This window comes from Ostrinia furnacalis, unplaced genomic scaffold, assembly GCF_004193835.3.
Source record: "Ostrinia furnacalis isolate ACB-3 unplaced genomic scaffold, ASM419383v2 OfSCF1163, whole genome shotgun sequence".
Taxonomy (NCBI): Eukaryota; Metazoa; Arthropoda; class Insecta; order Lepidoptera; family Crambidae; genus Ostrinia; species Ostrinia furnacalis.
In genome coordinates this window covers 54,313-70,493 of record NW_021131402.1, presented here as the reverse complement: position 1 = coordinate 70,493, position 16,181 = coordinate 54,313, and the positions used below count along the sequence as shown (strand labels likewise).

Below are 16,181 nucleotides of genomic sequence, written 5' to 3'. Positions count from 1 at the left end.
CAGCTTTACAGAAACAAAATATTTATTACTAACTATAACTAATCAAAGCAGCATTACACATAGTAAACAATGCTACAGATTTAAACTAATAGGGATAAAATCAATTTCTCTGAATAGGTTTCTTTCTCGTAATTACAAACTCTTCTCTGGTGTGGTACGGGGCATACGGATCATCAACATAATACTTCGGTTTTCTCCAGAACTTCGTGACCATTTTGTCTAGTAAAGTGCTCTGTGTTGCATTACAGAATACATGTTGCCTAAGTCGTCTTTTCTGGGCAGGGGACTTCTTCCACAATCTCTTTTGCCTACCAACTTTAGTCCGGATCCAACCACCCCAGTGCAGTCTGAAGAAACGCTTGATAACAGATTTGGAAGACTTTCTCTTCCCTTTATTGAGACTGAACTTAGTAATACTCCTGGATGGTACTTGCACTATGTTCTTAGAAATATTCAGTACTGCCTGGTTATTCAATAGTGAACCATTGCCAATAGTTTGGCTTGATCCTAAATGCGACAGAGTTTTGCAAGTGGCAAAACTTTTGCAGTCATTGCGAATAATCCTGGCCGCATTCAAATAAGGAATCGACAGAGGCCGAATAGCTCGTACAGCTGAAAAAGAAATAAAATAACCTCCAAACAAACCGTCACAAGCAAGATATCAAATTAAAGACAGAATTAAATAATTTAACCACTGTCACTACACCACAGGATTTAACTAAGTATATTTCAGTTGAATAAAACAAGTAAATAAACAAGATAAATACCAAAAGCTGCACAACGAAACATTTTGGAAAAAGGTTATTTCATTTTTTTTTAATTGCATTTAGTGATGTGGCTTATTTGATATTTATTTAAGGAATCGAGAAAAAAAATCTGTCGATTCCCGTTTGGACTTATCATAGATTTTTTTTGTTAAAAACTTAACGGACTTCATAAAAACTGGCTGGCGATCTGCATTTTATTAAAATTCGTTGGTTTCAGAAGCACAAATAACATTTATTGAATTTATTTTCAGGAGAAATAAATTATAATCACAATCCACAGACAATGTGGATTCCCATTTCGTTTGAAGCACTATTTGACATTAACTCTGCAGTCTGTGGTAAAAATTCTTTAGTCTCTGATTTTTGACAGCCCAAGTGGAAAGAGATTCAGTGCCGAAAATGTACAAATTTACCAACCATTTAACAAATGCCCACTTGGTTTTGGTACGTATTTATGTAGTTTTATGATTTTCAGTTGTCTTGGCTGAACGCCATCAGTGTTTTTTATTCAAATTGTTACTTTGATACCTTTCACCAAGTGTCCGTGTTTCGTATGTTTTGATGGTTAACGCAGTTTATTCGCCAAAAAATCTCATGTTTTACTTGAAAACTCGTGTGTATTTGCTGTAATTTGGGAGTAGGACCGAAAACATAAACACAGGCCTTGATATTGTTGTCCCTTACATAACATTGGTCGGACGTCATATTCGTAAATAACCTAAAATTGTTTTCCAACTTTGCGGCTGATAGCTGCATTTTACAATAAATAAAACTCCCTGTGGATATAAGTAAAGTTTTTATTTTTATGACTCTTAATTTGACCTTTTCTGTAATGTTTACCATACAGGCCTTGAAATTGGGTTCAATCCAATTCTTACTAGCCTAATCTTGTTACTAACACTGTGACTTGGTATGCGACAAATGCAGATCACGAATAGTACCTATGTATGACAGCAGTATAAACTTAGCTGTACGAATAAAATAAAATTGTATTGGTAAATATTGTCAAAACTAAATAATATTAAAGTTTGATTTTGTTTATCAAATTGATTAATTAAATTACTTTCAAGTGGCTAAAATTTACATTCAAGTTTACAATATATACTTTTAGCTTCTAGACCCTGTGGTCTAGAAATAACTTCCTAGAAAGACCTAGAAAGTCTTAAGAACTGTTTTCTGGTCTCACAGACCTTGCATAAGTTTTGGTTTTGGATGGATCCCTGGGTGGGTGCAGGATGTTTTAGTTCCTGGGGCAATGAGAGGTTCATAGGTGTCATAAATGGTGGTATTATTTACTTATTTCAAATGACCCTCCTGGTGCGGTTGGGTAAAAATAATAGTCTTACATATTGTGGTTTTCCATTTTATCCCAAAGAAAGAACTTCACTTTGCATAGACCCTTCAAAAAAACTGCTATCTTTGAAAGGTCAATGCAAATTGGTTAGTATAAATAAAGTAGTCATTGGACCAAGAACCTTGATACCTACTTTGGGTATCACTGGTACTGCATATTACCTGTAACATTTCTCTCCGATCCCCAGGTCAGAAAACAAGTGGGCGACGGATCATGCGCGGCCCTAATCGTGATGCGGGCGCCGCGCCGCTTCGCGCACTACGACAACAAGTGCCCCCCCACGCCGCCGGCCCCCCCGAAGTCCCGCAAGATCCTGTGGGGCACCATCGGGGCTACGGTGCTTACGGGAGCTGCAGTTGTATATGCCAAGTATGTACAGATGAACTTATGATAGGATATGGAGTTTGATCACTCATATAACTGGAAAAGAGTCTGACTCTGCATCTGTCTTTTCTTCGTCTCTTGTTCATCCTACTAATATTATAAATGTGAAAGTTTGGATGTTTGTTACTCTTTCACGCAAAAAGTACTAAACGGATTTTGTTGAAACTTTTCAGTATTATTGTTTGTAACCCAGATTATCATATAGGCTAAAAATGCTAATCTGTGACACTAAATTTCGTGCTGGTGAAGCCGCGGGCAAAAGCTAGTATACATTATTTTGGAAATTATTATTAATTGCATTTCTCTTGGTAGTCTAGTTTTGAATAAACCTATAAGCCTTCCTAAGTAACTTCCTTCTTGCAAGCAAGTCTTGATAGACAGACAAAAATGTGACCATATTATAGTCCCCTTCAGAAGTGTGGAACTGTGGAGCCCTTGTAAGATAGTTTCATTCATGATTCTCTGATTGATTTTTAGAATGATATTTTCTATAGTTTTATGTGTATAGTCTAGTCGCACAGTCGCGACAGCAATATAATTACCCGCGAGCGATAAGGATGGGTAGCTAGGGGTCATTGGACAAAATTCTACGTGCTCACGGACCAGGCTTTAGTAAACACAGTGGTAGGGGTAATACTGGGTAAAAGTGCTTTTCAAAAGCCTACTTGCAAAAATATGAGTTTTATATTGATTTCCAGGACACTGCATAAAAAATCATCATCATCATCATCAACAGCCCTTTACAGTCCACTGCTGGACTATGAGCCTCCTCCACTATGGTGGAGGGATTTGCCATAATCTCCACGCTTGGCAGGCGGGTTGGAGATCGCAGTTTAAAAGATTGATGTTTTTCAGAGAGCGCTGCTGCCCATTCTCTGTTTGTTGTGTAGTCCCTAAGTCGCCTCTTACGACACCCGCGGGAAGAGTAGGGGTTGGTGACAAATGTATTCTAATCTGCCGTCACCACACAAAAAATCATCATGTAAATATATTGTGTTTCTAACCATTTCATCAACAATTCACAGGAGCAGTCCAGACGCCCGTAACTGGCTGGAGTCAAACGTCCCTTGGGCTAACGACTTCGTGGCACTCGTGTACCAGGAAAACACCACCTACTGGAAATTCACCGTCAACCAGTTCAATAGAGCCACCACTTGGGTCGGCAACTTTATGTTTGGAAAGGTAAGCCTTATAATAGGCTAGTTTCCTAAAAAGAAACTCATGCCCGTTTTCACCATCAATCCCTAATTTTTAAGTGACCCCTTTGGTAACAAATAACAGGAATTTTGTTTACATAGAGGGATCACTTTAAAATTAGGAATTGATGGTAAAAAAGGGCATTAGTCCGTCAATCAATCAGAAAATATGTATTGGACACATGTCCTCTTTCAAGTGTTATGAACAACCAAACTGATTTCATTATTTCCACATCTCTCCTTGGTGAAAATAGTCTTAATTGCTGTACAAAATCCGTTTGTTAGTCGTATACCTCGAAATCAAAAATTCCTTGTAGCTTTTCACCTATTCATATTTCAACGTGATAGCGTTTTTTGTTGTAGTGTGTAATATCGGTAGTATAATTTTTAACAGATTTTTACAACAATAGCAAATTTTGATGTAGCATGTATTATCAATAGCCTATTTATAAAGCCGACACAGGCAGGAAAGTAAATCTACTATGAATTTTTTAGACAATTGTAATTAGCGATCAAAAATTGTACTACAAGAATAAAAATCTATTCAGAAATTTTGATATCGCGGCGAAATGCGAATAGGTGAAAAGCTACAAGGATTTTTTGATTTCGAGGTATACGACTAAAAAACGACAAAACTATGGGAGGGTCGCGTTTTTGACAGCTCATGAAAAATAATAATGTCAGTTGACTAAGGTGTCCACTCCATTATGTTTTTTTCAATCTGTTATACTCAAAAACTAAACCAAGTCTTTTCAAATTGCAGGAGGGAGTCAGTCCACTGGACTTCAAACAACAATCTGAACAGAACATAGAAGAGGATGCAATTAAAGAACTAGCTAAGAAACCCTATCAGTGTGAGTTGTTTTAATTTTATATTCTGGCTTATAGCAGTTACTCCTAAAACTAATAAGTAAAAGTATGGAATCGCCTTCTTGTATTTTGTTCCTAGCGATCTGAAGAACTCAATGATTACAACTGTCTACAGCATTTTTGCGCACGGGTTATGCATAGCTTATTTTTATTGCTTTAATACCTAGAAATAGAATGACAACAAAAACTTGTTCTGAATTTGCTTTTATGTGTAAAAAATAGAAAAATTCATATAAATGAATGTATGAAACATGAACATAGAGATGATTTAATTTGTTGCCAAATATTTTTTTTTCTTTCTTTCTTCCATTCTTTCTAATTATTAAAACATACCAAACATCCATTTAAGATTCATTCTCACAAGAGAAAATTTAAAATAGAGTCCAAATATTTATTAAAAATGTAAAGTTCTAATCTCCTCTCATGTTCCATAGAAGATTTTTCTCATAAAAATCTAACCCTATGACGCTTTCAGTATACTGGCCTTGGTAACGCCGTCTTTCAAATCCCACTATATTTTGATGAAAGCGTGCCCCTTGTTCTTGCGAATAAGCCCCCATAATTATCTTTAAATATATCCCAATGAGAATGTGACGTGCATCTTTAGAGACATTTTACTATGAAGATGGAAAATTCAAATCACTATAACTTCTTAAAAAGCAAATATTTTCGATTTGTAATCGCACTTTTTTTATATAAATTTGCTTATATAATCAGAATATAATAAGTAAAATCCATGCGCAAAAAAAAAATTTTTTTGTTGACCGGTGTTATCTGTCTATCTATCTATGGTATCAAGTTTTATCAAATTTTCATAGTCATTTAGTTCCAAAGATCACTCGAAATGAATGGGGTGATTCCATACTTTTACTCGCGAGTGTAGTTAGTTCAAGCTCAAGCTTCTAGCAAACAGATGATTGTGGCTTCAGGCACAGCCATACTGGTTCATACCATTCGACATCTTCAGATTTTAGGTCTTGCTACTCATAAGTATGACTAAGTAGATAACAATATTGCAAAAAATGTGATAAGTTGCCAGCCTGTGATTGGTTGTATTTCAACATGTGGAGCAATCCACTTTTGATTTTTAAAAGAATGTAAATACTTCAGTTAATGGTGCGTCCAGACTGGGCGAATTTGCTCGCCCAGTCTGGACGCATCATAAGAGCTATCATTATTTAACTAATATTCATATTATTACAAATCATACTCGTAACTGCACATGCATCAATCACGTTTATGTCTGATAAGAATTATTTTATCAGTATTTTTTGGTTGCAATATCAACAAACTGTTACATACAAATATTATTTTGTCTTGAAGTAAGTAAATAAATTTATTTTAAAACATGGTACCTACTAAAATGTTTTTATACAGAATTTGTCTTAAGTTTTCAGTCAATTATTTAGGTCCTAAATCATAAATAAAACTCACTTTAGTTTTGCAAGTAGGCTTTTAAGTAGGCTTTTCAGTATTAACCCTACCACTGCTTTGGGACAATAAATGGGCCAGTGCTGTGAAGAAGCAGCGCAAGAAACTAAATCACATATTTTTTAGTTAAATATTATTAAACATTTTAGTAATTTAGTATATTAAAAGCATGGACCNTAGTACTTACTTATGAAATGTAACACTGGTCACTTTCTTTAGTTTTTCTGATGTATTTAGACACCCTTTCACAGCACAAACCGTCTTAATTAATTAAAAGTCGTCGGACGTGTTTACCAATTTTTCACTTTGACAGTTCATGTGACGTTTACGAGTAAGCCATTCTGGCTTACTAAAATCTGCCTCACCTTTCGTGCACTGACTATCTATCTAGGTTTTATTAATCTAAGTTACTAGCCCAATCTTGTTACTAACACTGTGACTTGGTATGCGACAAATGCAAATCACGTATAATATGTATGACTGCAATGTAAACTTAGCTGTAGGAATAAAATTTGTATTGGAAATGTTGCCAATTAACAAACCTAGTTTATGTTTATCAAATTAATTTATGAATAACTAAAGTATTAATTAGATTACTTGCGGTTTAGTTCCTGATGGAAAGAGGGGTGAATGTTTAAAATGTTTAAATAGTTGTTTAATTCTAAAATATTAGTCAATGGTGGTTCCCCATTCCATCCCAAAGACAGCAAAGTGAAAAATAAATTGGAAGTCTTAAGAATCTTAGGAGGTCTATACAGAATACTTATAGTACCAGCAGGGTTACTCTGAAAAACCCTAAAATGTTATCCGAAGTTTCAAATGTTGCCATCCCTCAAACGTAAACAGCGTTTCCTAGTAACCCTGCAAGCTCTTTAGGTATCGCAGGGGCTGTATATTAAAGCCCGGTCCGTGAGCACGTACAATTTGAACAATGACCCCTAGCTACCCATCCTTATCGCTCGCGCGTAATATTGATGTCGCGACTGAGCGACTGGCACCCGCAGTGAGTGTGCGAGCGCGATAGCAACATAATTACACGCGAGCAATAAGGATGGGTAGCTTGGGGTCATTGGACAAAATTCTATGTGCTCACAGACCAGACTAATCTGTAAGATTTCTGTCCGTTCCCCAGGTCAGAAAACAAGTGGGCGACGGATCATGCGCGGCCCTAATCGTGATGCGGGCGCCGCGCCGCTTCGCGCACTACGACAACAAGTGCCCCCCCACGCCGCCGGCCCCCCCGAAGTCCCACAAGATCCTGTGGGGCACCATCGGGGCCACGGTGCTTACGGGAGCTGCAGTTGTGTATGCCAAGTACGTATTGATATTGCTGAAAGCATCAGTATCAGTAAGCAGCAACTTGCATTGGTAGTTGGTTGGTATAGTCAACGTCAAATCGTTTGTGACACCCAAAGTTAGCTTACAACACATTTTTGTTGCTATTGTTGACATAAGGTTGTGTTGTCAACTTAATAATAATGGGACTTGTAAAAGTGCTTTTTAAAAGCCTACTTGCAAAAATAAAATGAGTTTATTAGAACCTTGTCATGCAAGTCTTTACAGGCAGATAATGGGGTGATACTGTACAACTATCTTTCAAGCTGTTATTCTAGTAAGAGTAGGCGCACACCGTTGATTTTTAGTTGGCCGATAGTTGTGCCCGATTTTAAATTATATGAAGAATCGGCCAAATCGAATCGGCGTAGTGTGCGCACTCCCATACATGCCCATACTGATCAACTGCCCGACTAAACTATCGGCCGACGAAAAATCAACGGTGTGCACCTACTCTAAGAAAGTTGGATGTCATGTTTCCCTGATTGATTTCTAGGATGTCAGTCTTTACAGTTTTATAGATGTTTGCTATACTATGCATTTTGTCACAGAGGATAAAACAAACATCGAAATACATTCTTACCATTTCATCAACAATTCACAGGAGCAGTCCAGACGCCCGTAATTGGCTGGAGTCAAACGTCCCTTGGGCTAACGACTTCGTGGCACTCGTGTACCAGGAAAACACCACCTACTGGAAATTCACCGTCAACCAGTTCAATAGAGCCACCACTTGGGTCGGCAACTTTATGTTTGGAAAGGTAAGACTTTGAATAGGCTAGTTTCCTAAAAAGAAACTTATGTCCGTTTTCACCATCAATCCCTAATTTTTAAGTGACCCCTTTGGTAACAAATAACAGGAATTTTGTTTACATCTATAGAGGGATCACTTAAAAATTAGGAATTGATGGTAAAAAAGGGCATTAGTCCGTCAATCAATCAAAAAATATGTATTGGACACGTGTATTTTTATTTGACAACCAAACAAGTAATTACGAAATTAAAAGTACCGCGTGACGTCACAAAGTGTTACACTTTTAAGCGCGCCTTGACGTCACGGAACACTTCTTTTGAACGTAGGCTTTATCTCTTTCAAGTGTTTTGAACAACCAATCTGATTTCATTATTTTCACATCTCTCCTTGGTGGAAATAGTCTTAATTGCTGTACAAAATCTATGGGAGGGTCGCGTTTTTGACAGCTCATGAAAAATAATAATGTCAGTTGACTAAGGTGTCCACTCCATTATGTTTTTTTTACTCAAAAACTAAACCAAGTCCTTTCAAATTGCAGGAGGGAGTCAGTCCACTGGACTTCAAACAACAATCTGAACAGAACATAGAAGAGGATGCAATTAAAGAACTAGCTAAGAAACCCTATCAGTGTGAGTTGTTTTAATTTTATATTCTGGCTTATAGCAGTTACTCCTAAAACTAATAAGTAAAAGTATGGAATCGCCTTCTTGTATTTTGTTCCTAGCGATCTGAAGAACTCAATGATTATCTGTCTATCTATCTATGGTATCAAGTTTTATCAAATTTTCATAGTCATTTAGTTCCAAAGATCACTCGAAATGAATGGGGTGATTCCATACTTTTACTCGCGAGTGTAGTTAGTTCAAGCTCAAGCTTCTAGCAAACAGCATGATTGTGGCTTCAGGCACAGCCATACTGGTTCATACCATTCGTCATCTTCAGATTTTAGGTCTTGCTACTCATAAGTATGACTAAGTAGATAACAATATTGCAAAAATGTGATAAGTTGCCAGCCTGTGATTGGTTGTATTTCAACATGTGGAGCAATCTCAGATCATAGAAGGGAATAGATGTGAAACGGGGGCGTGGCGCGAGTCTCCGCGATATGCCCAGAAACGAACATCGGCCGCGTAGCTAGGTTAGTCGCGATTCAGTCGTACTAAGGAAATGTTCTCCGATATTTTGGATAATGCGTCGTTACGTGCAATAAAACAAGTGAAACGAAGAACTACAGGAACAATGGAGTCATTTACTACATGTAAGTATTGCAAATCCATTGGTATTTTGCTTATAAATAAAAAAAACTAAACATTTTTACGAACGAATTCAGTGCCGTAACAGTTACTGCGATATCGAAATCAGTGGTGATAAAAATTCTAACACACTTTTACATTGACGATTTAGTTAGCAACCACTTTATGTCATGCTCAACTACTGCGCAATGTATTTAATTTCTTCCGATATCCACTGTCGTGTGAAAATACACAGTACGGCCGCATGTGCCGGTCGTAACATAGTGCCGTGCTCGTGTTCTAATGCGGTTTCCTATTATCGATAAATAGAAGTAAATTATAATTTTCTATTTTGTAATTTTAAATAAAAAAATGATGTGTTACTTGCGATTATAAGATTTTACAAAAAAAAAAATAACAGTAGAAGTAATTAGTAACTGTCAACTATGTAATTACTATAAGAGCTAGTTGAAAGCCTAATATAGGCATTATTTTTGATAAACATATGCGGTACGCAGATCGCCATAATTAAAAAGTAAATGCGTGATAGTAGTTAATAATAACGTATAATAATAAAAAGGTTTTCATACACAAGCATTTTGTGAAATCAGTTTCGTTCGAGCCTTGCCCCTAGCGATTTAAAGTATCGATATCTTGTCGACTCCATTTTGTCTTTGTTCTCTCACTAGTTTTCAAAGTGTGCGTCACGTCACGCGGCCATTGATTGGCCATAAGGCATGCCTTCTGGCCAATCACAGCACTTTTAAGCCGGTTGCACATGTTGTCGTAGACTCTCAGTCGCTTTGTTTTTACACAGTTGAATGTGTGTGTGGGAGCTGTGGTGGGGGAAATGTGGGGACACTGGTTCTCGTTGTAGTTACGCGCGACTTCATATCTATTCTCTTTCTATGATCTGAGGGAGCAATCCACTTTTGATTTTTAAAAGAATGTAAATACTTCAGTTAATGGTGCGTCCAGACTGGGCGAATTTGCTCGCGCGTCACGCTGGTCATCCTGCTCACTCTGCTCTTGAGTGAGCAGGATGTTGAGTTTGCCGCGCGAGCAAATTCGCCCAGTCTGGACGCACCATAAGAGCTATCATTATTTAACTAATATTCATATTATTACAAGTCATACTCGTAACTGCACATGCATCAATCACGTTTATGTCTGATAAGAATTATTTTATCAGTATTTTTTGGTTGCAATATCAACAAACTGTTACATACAAATATTATTTTGTCTTGAAGTAAGTAAATAAATTTATTTTATAGCATGGTACTAAAATTTTTTATACAGAATTTGTCTTAAGTTTTCACAGTCAATGATTTAGGTCCTAAATCATAAATAAAACTCACTTTAGTTTTGCAAGTAGGCTTTTAAACGTTTTACACGTTCCAGTATTAACCCTACCACTGCTTTGGGACAATAAATGGGTCAGTGCTGTGAAGAAGCAGCGCAAGAAACTGAATCACATATTATCTTAGTTAAATATTAAACATTTTAGTATGTAGTAGATAGTTTCATTTCATTATTGGTGTGTAACTAACAGCCATAACTTCTCGTGTTGCCTAACAGTGCCACCGCCGAAGTTTGAACCGCTTTACATAGAAGAGAAGAAGATCGAAACGCCTGAGGTTGAGACTCCCGGTTAGTATATTAACTCTTATTGCTTACACAATAAAGTCCATTGAGTTACAAACCTGTTTTATTTCATAGGTGAAGTATTGATGATGAAGAACTAAGTTATGCTTGCTTTAACAGGGCATACAATAGTCGTATGCACATTCTTACATTTTTAAGCTATTTTAGGTCAGACAAAAATGTAGGAATTATAATTTAAACTCATTGAATAATAGGTCTCGTAGCACTCTTACTAATAAAAAGGTACACACTGTTCAACTCGCGTGTAACTTTTATTAGAAAAGGGGTTTGATTAAAATTCTCTATGTTAAATGAACGTGTTTATTTAAAACTAAAATGACAATTCATTATCAGGTAAATTGACTTTTATCCACAATAATTCGACTTCTCTGACCAAGTTGACATTAACTTGTTGATAAATGTATTTTACGCTGTTATTATGCAAATACATCTAATAATTACAATTTATTTACATTTTCTTATTGTTTTTCCAGCCACCCTCATCCAAACTGAAAAGTGTGACCCCCAAACGCCTCCCCCAGTGAAGATCACAAAAGACATGGTGGAGTTAGAACACGATATGCATGAAAACACCAAGATAGCTGTCGACAGCTTCAAGGCAGCTACTAACTTCTGTACGGAGTATAACAAGGCGCTGTTTAAGGTTGGTGAATTTTAAACTTTATATTCTCAAAGTTATGAGCTATTTTTGAATGGAATATTAGGGTCATTATTATGCATGAGAACACCAAGATAGCTGTCGATAGCTTCAAGGCAGCTACCAACTTTTGTACGGAGTACAACAAGGCGCTGTTTAAGGTTGGTGGATTTTAAACTTTAATTACAAATCTTTAGGGTGATATTTGAATATGCAGGAGAACACAATTGACGACTTCAAGGCCGCTACTAATTTCTGTAGGAGCTGTTAAAGGTTGGTAGATTTTAGGCCTTATTTTGTCACTGTTAAGGGAGGTTATTGAATGGAGTAGTTGGGTCATGATATTATTATGCATGAGAACACCAAGATAGCTGTCAATAGCTTCAAGGCAGCTACTAACTTCTGTACGGAGTATAACAAGGCGCTGTTTAAGGTTGGTGGATATTAGACCTTATTTACAAATCTTTAGGGTGATATTTGAATATGCAGGAGAACACAATTGATGGTTTCAAGTTTCAAGGCCACTACTAACTTCTGTAGGAGCTGTATAAGGTTGGTAGATTTTAGACCTTATTTTGATATTGATAAGAAAAAAATTGAATCAAGCTATCTTTAAGGTGACTACTAACTTTCTGCGAAGTACAAGAAGGTGGTCTTTAAGGTTAGTAAATTTTGGATGTTATTACGATACTGCTATGTGCGATCTGTCGTGCATTCGATCTGAATCCGTCAACATACGAAAGAAAAGCTCTCTAGAGATATAGTCTGGTCTGCGAGCACGTAGAATTTTGTCCAATGACCCCAAGCTACCCATCCTTATCGCTCGCGAGTAATTATTTTGCTGTCGCGCTCGCACCCTCACTGCGGGCGCCCGTCGCACAGTCGCGTTTTCTTCCGTATGGTATTTTCTTCACGGATTCGAATAAGAACCAGTGAATTCCAGACCTTCGTTATTTTATAAAAGCTGAAAGTTTGTCAGCGCATGTTGATGTGGTTTTCTCATCAGCCAGATAGTTCTTGGGCTGAGTGTGAGTTTACATCCAACGGGAATTTTAGCTTTTGAACGTTTCCCGCTAGGGTCGCTGTACAATCCGTCATACATTTAATGCTGACCGTTCCAACCCCTTGCCAGACAAGCATTTTAGGGTAGCTGTCAAAGGTACGGTGAAAGACTAACCTAAAACTAAATCGTTACAGATCGTAGAGTCTTCGCTGGACGACCTCGACAAGAAGCACTACATGTCTGTCCACGGCTCGAAGGAGGCGCGCGACAAGGCTGCCTCCAAAGCCAAGGAGGCCGCCGCCAAGGCCAAGTGCGCTATCGGTAATATTATGTAACTATTATAAATCTATTAATAAGGCGATTATCACACTGCACCGCGGTACGCGAGATGACAGATTTAATCATTATATGCAAGTACCTCAGTTTGTATAGAAAACACGCGCGGCACACACTGACAACGCGTCTGCGCGCGGGATTCGTTATTATGTTGCCGCGGCGGAGCGCGGTGCAGTGTAATAATCGCCTAACTCAATGATTTCAGAATGTCTGCACCTCTCCTGTTCATTGCTATACTTTTTTTTATCCACAACGAGGAAGCTCTTATATCATGCAAGTATACTAAAATATACTTGCATGATTTTATTTGGTGACCCAAGAAAAATCCGGTATTTGGTTTTTGAAAGAAAAACCCGCGTTCGATAGTCTTTCTGTAACCGAACATAAGCTGCAGCCTCGATATGATCCCCTTTCGCTTTTTTCATCCAGCCAGTTCCATAAATCTTCTGCTTTTTTCATCTAGCCAGTGCGATAATCTTCTTGAGTTGGTATTTTTATTTTTTAATTTAATTTGTTTTATTCAGAAAACAAATAGCTCGCTTACAAATATATAAATTGCATAGATACAGTGTAGTTGGTCAAAGCCTATAGTTTTCACCTCTATGTAACCAAGGGGTATAAAATTAACGACCCACACCTTTTACTCTATATCTAACTGCTAGGTATTTTAATGTATAATAGAGTTAATACATAATAGCGTGCAGAGTTTATCTACATAACTCTTATTTTTATCTTCCAGACACCCTAGACCGCATGATCAAAGCAGGCGTCCAAGCGCCACCAGAAAGCGTTGCAGCCACGCTGCGTTACATCAAACAGTTCCGTGGTGACCTCACCGCGGCCGAGTCCACCTACAAGAAGGAACTGGACCAGTGTGTGCTGAGTGACAAATACTGGAACAAGGTTTGTGATGTTGTTCCGACATTAAATAGTCATTAGATGAGCTATAAAGTAAGCATGATCAAAGTGAGATGAGAGACCGCTACTGAAACAAAGTTAGCGATGTTGTTCCGACATTAAAAAGTCTCTAAACGTGCTCGTTGGCTGCTATTCTAACAAATTACGGAACGCTGCGCTACATCAAACAGTTTCGTGGTGACCTCACTGCGGCTGAAACCACCTACAAGAAGGAATTGGACCAGTGTGTGTTGAGCGACAAATACTGGAACAAGGTTTGTGATGTTGTTCCGACATTAAATAGTCCCTAGATAAGCTAAAATTTTAACTTGGTCAATGTGTGCTGAGCGGCTGATACTGGAGCAAGGTTTGTGATGTTGTTCCGACATTAAATAGTCATTAGATGAGCTATAAAGTAAGTATGATCAAAGTGGGATAAGAGACCGCTACTGGAAAAAACTTTGTGATGTTGTTCCGACATTAAAAAGTCTCTAAACGAGCTCGAACTACGAGCTTGATAGTGTCTGCTCGTTGGCTGCTATTGGTAATATTACGGAACGCTGCGCTACATCAAACAGTTTCGTGGTGACCTCACCGCGGCCGAGTCCACCTACAAGAAGGAACTGGACCAGTGTGTGCTGAGTGACAAATACTGGAACAAGGTTTGTGATGTTGTTCCGACATTAAATAGTCATTAGATGAGCTATAGAGTAAGCATGATCCAAGTGGTATGAAATACCGCTACTGGAACAAAGTTTGTGATGTTGTTCCGATATTAAATAGTCCCTAGATAAGCTAAAATGTTAACTTCGGCAGTGTGTGCTGAGTGACAAATACTGGAGCAAGGTTTATGACGTTGTTCCGATATTAAATAGTCTATAAAGTAAACATGATCAAAGTGGGATTAGAGACCGCTATTGGAACAAAGTTAGCGATGTTGTTCCGACATTAAAAAGTCTCTAAACGAGCTCGAACTACGAGCTTGATAGTGTCTGCTCGTTGGCTGCTATTGGTAATATTACGGAACGCTGCGCTATATCAATCAGTTCCGTGGTGACCTCACCGCGGCCGAGACCACCTACAAGAAGGAATTGGACCAGTGTGTGCTGAGCTACAAATACTGGAACAAGGTTTGCGATGTTGTTCCGACATTAAATAGTCATTATAGTCTTTTTCACGTAAGATGATCCGTATGACACTTCAAGGTTATCCATATTACGCATACTACATATGCAGAATATTTTTGAAAAAATATTTGAATGTTATTAGCAATACAGGGTGTTAGGTAAATGGGTATATGAGCCGACACTAGCCCATGTTAACATGGTCCTATAAATGGTATGGTGAAGTCAGAAAATTTATATCTTCATTTTAGTTATTTTAATTTTCATACAAATCGGATTTTATAATATTTATTTTGTATGAATATTTAAAAAAATAAAATAATGATATCAAATTTCTGACTTCACCATACCATTTATATGCCCATGTTAGCATGGGCTAGTGCCGGCTCATATACCCATTTACCTAACACCCTGTATAATAAAAAAAAAGTTACTACTTGCCTTGAAATATATAGTAAAATCTGAGTCTATTGATTATATTTTAATTAAATACGATGTAAAAATATTTTTTATATAATGTACGCAATGTGTGAAACGGAATAGATTTAGTGCTGGGGTATTTCTTGTATAATAAAATCGATTATTTCCGCGGTTCATTAATCGATTGCAGTGAATACTTAGTTATTAAAAACATCACAAAAATCAACTATATTTTTCGATTATTGACTTAAATAAACGCATTGAAAATAAATTAATAGTTTTTAATTTAAAGAAACAGAACCAGTACTTTTTAGAAATCGTTTTTTTGAACACGAACCATGAAATTTGAATATTATCAATAAAAAATTGTTACAATAATATTTGTAATTAAAAAAAACATGTTTTTTTTGTTAAATAACACCTATACAAAATATTTCTCTAAAAGTAGGTTTTACTAACTCTTCGAAAAAAATCGATAGATAAATCGCTATGGTTTAGTTATGTGACATCTCTAAATCTTTCAAACTCGAAACGTCATACGGATCATCTTAGGTGAAAAAGACTATAGATGAAGATATAGAGTAAGCATGATCCAAGTGGGATGAGATTACAAGAAGGAACTGGACCAGTGTGTGCTGAGCGATAAATACTGGAACAAGGTTTGTGATGTTGTTCCGACATTAAATAGTCATCAGATGAGCTATAGAGTAAGCAAGATCACAATGGGATGAGAGACCGCTACTGGAACAAACTTTGTGATGTTGTTCCGACATTAA

At 37.2% G+C, this 16,181-nt stretch overlaps 2 protein-coding genes across 2 annotated transcripts in view; one reads left to right on the top strand and one right to left on the bottom strand.

The window, feature by feature from the left end:
* Positions 1 to 4: 4 nt before the first annotated feature.
* On the bottom strand, positions 5 to 849 carry mRpL35 (mitochondrial ribosomal protein L35). The gene is made up of 2 exons (XM_028302854.1): positions 768 to 849; positions 5 to 612 (listed from the first exon to the last, which is right to left on the bottom strand). Exons 1-2 carry the CDS (start codon positions 787 to 789, stop codon positions 101 to 103), a joined length of 534 nt encoding a protein of 177 aa, XP_028158655.1. The 5' UTR covers positions 790 to 849; the 3' UTR covers positions 5 to 100.
* Positions 850 to 1,088: 239 nt separating this feature from the next.
* LOC114351581 (MICOS complex subunit MIC60-like) overlaps positions 1,089 to 16,181 on the top strand; it is a 21,544-nt gene continuing 6,451 nt past the window's right edge. The window contains exons 1-9 of the mRNA XM_028302847.1: positions 1,089 to 1,211; positions 2,309 to 2,490; positions 3,531 to 3,687; positions 4,465 to 4,555; positions 10,902 to 10,973; positions 11,462 to 11,631; positions 12,823 to 12,949; positions 13,704 to 13,867; positions 14,440 to 14,503. Coding sequence (XP_028158648.1) covers positions 1,167 to 1,211; positions 2,309 to 2,490; positions 3,531 to 3,687; positions 4,465 to 4,555; positions 10,902 to 10,973; positions 11,462 to 11,631; positions 12,823 to 12,949; positions 13,704 to 13,867; positions 14,440 to 14,503 — 1,072 coding nt within the window. The 5' untranslated portion in view covers positions 1,089 to 1,166. The remainder of the gene's footprint in view (positions 1,212 to 2,308; positions 2,491 to 3,530; positions 3,688 to 4,464; positions 4,556 to 10,901; positions 10,974 to 11,461; positions 11,632 to 12,822; positions 12,950 to 13,703; positions 13,868 to 14,439; positions 14,504 to 16,181) is intronic.

Coding starts and splice junctions, on each gene's coding strand:
- mRpL35 (XM_028302854.1), bottom strand. CDS start 789: ATGTTTCGTTGTGCAGCTTTTG. Junction 613..767: donor GTTTCGTTGTGCAGCTTTTG/GTATTTATCTTG, acceptor TTTCTTTTTCAG/CTGTACGAGCTATTCGGCCT.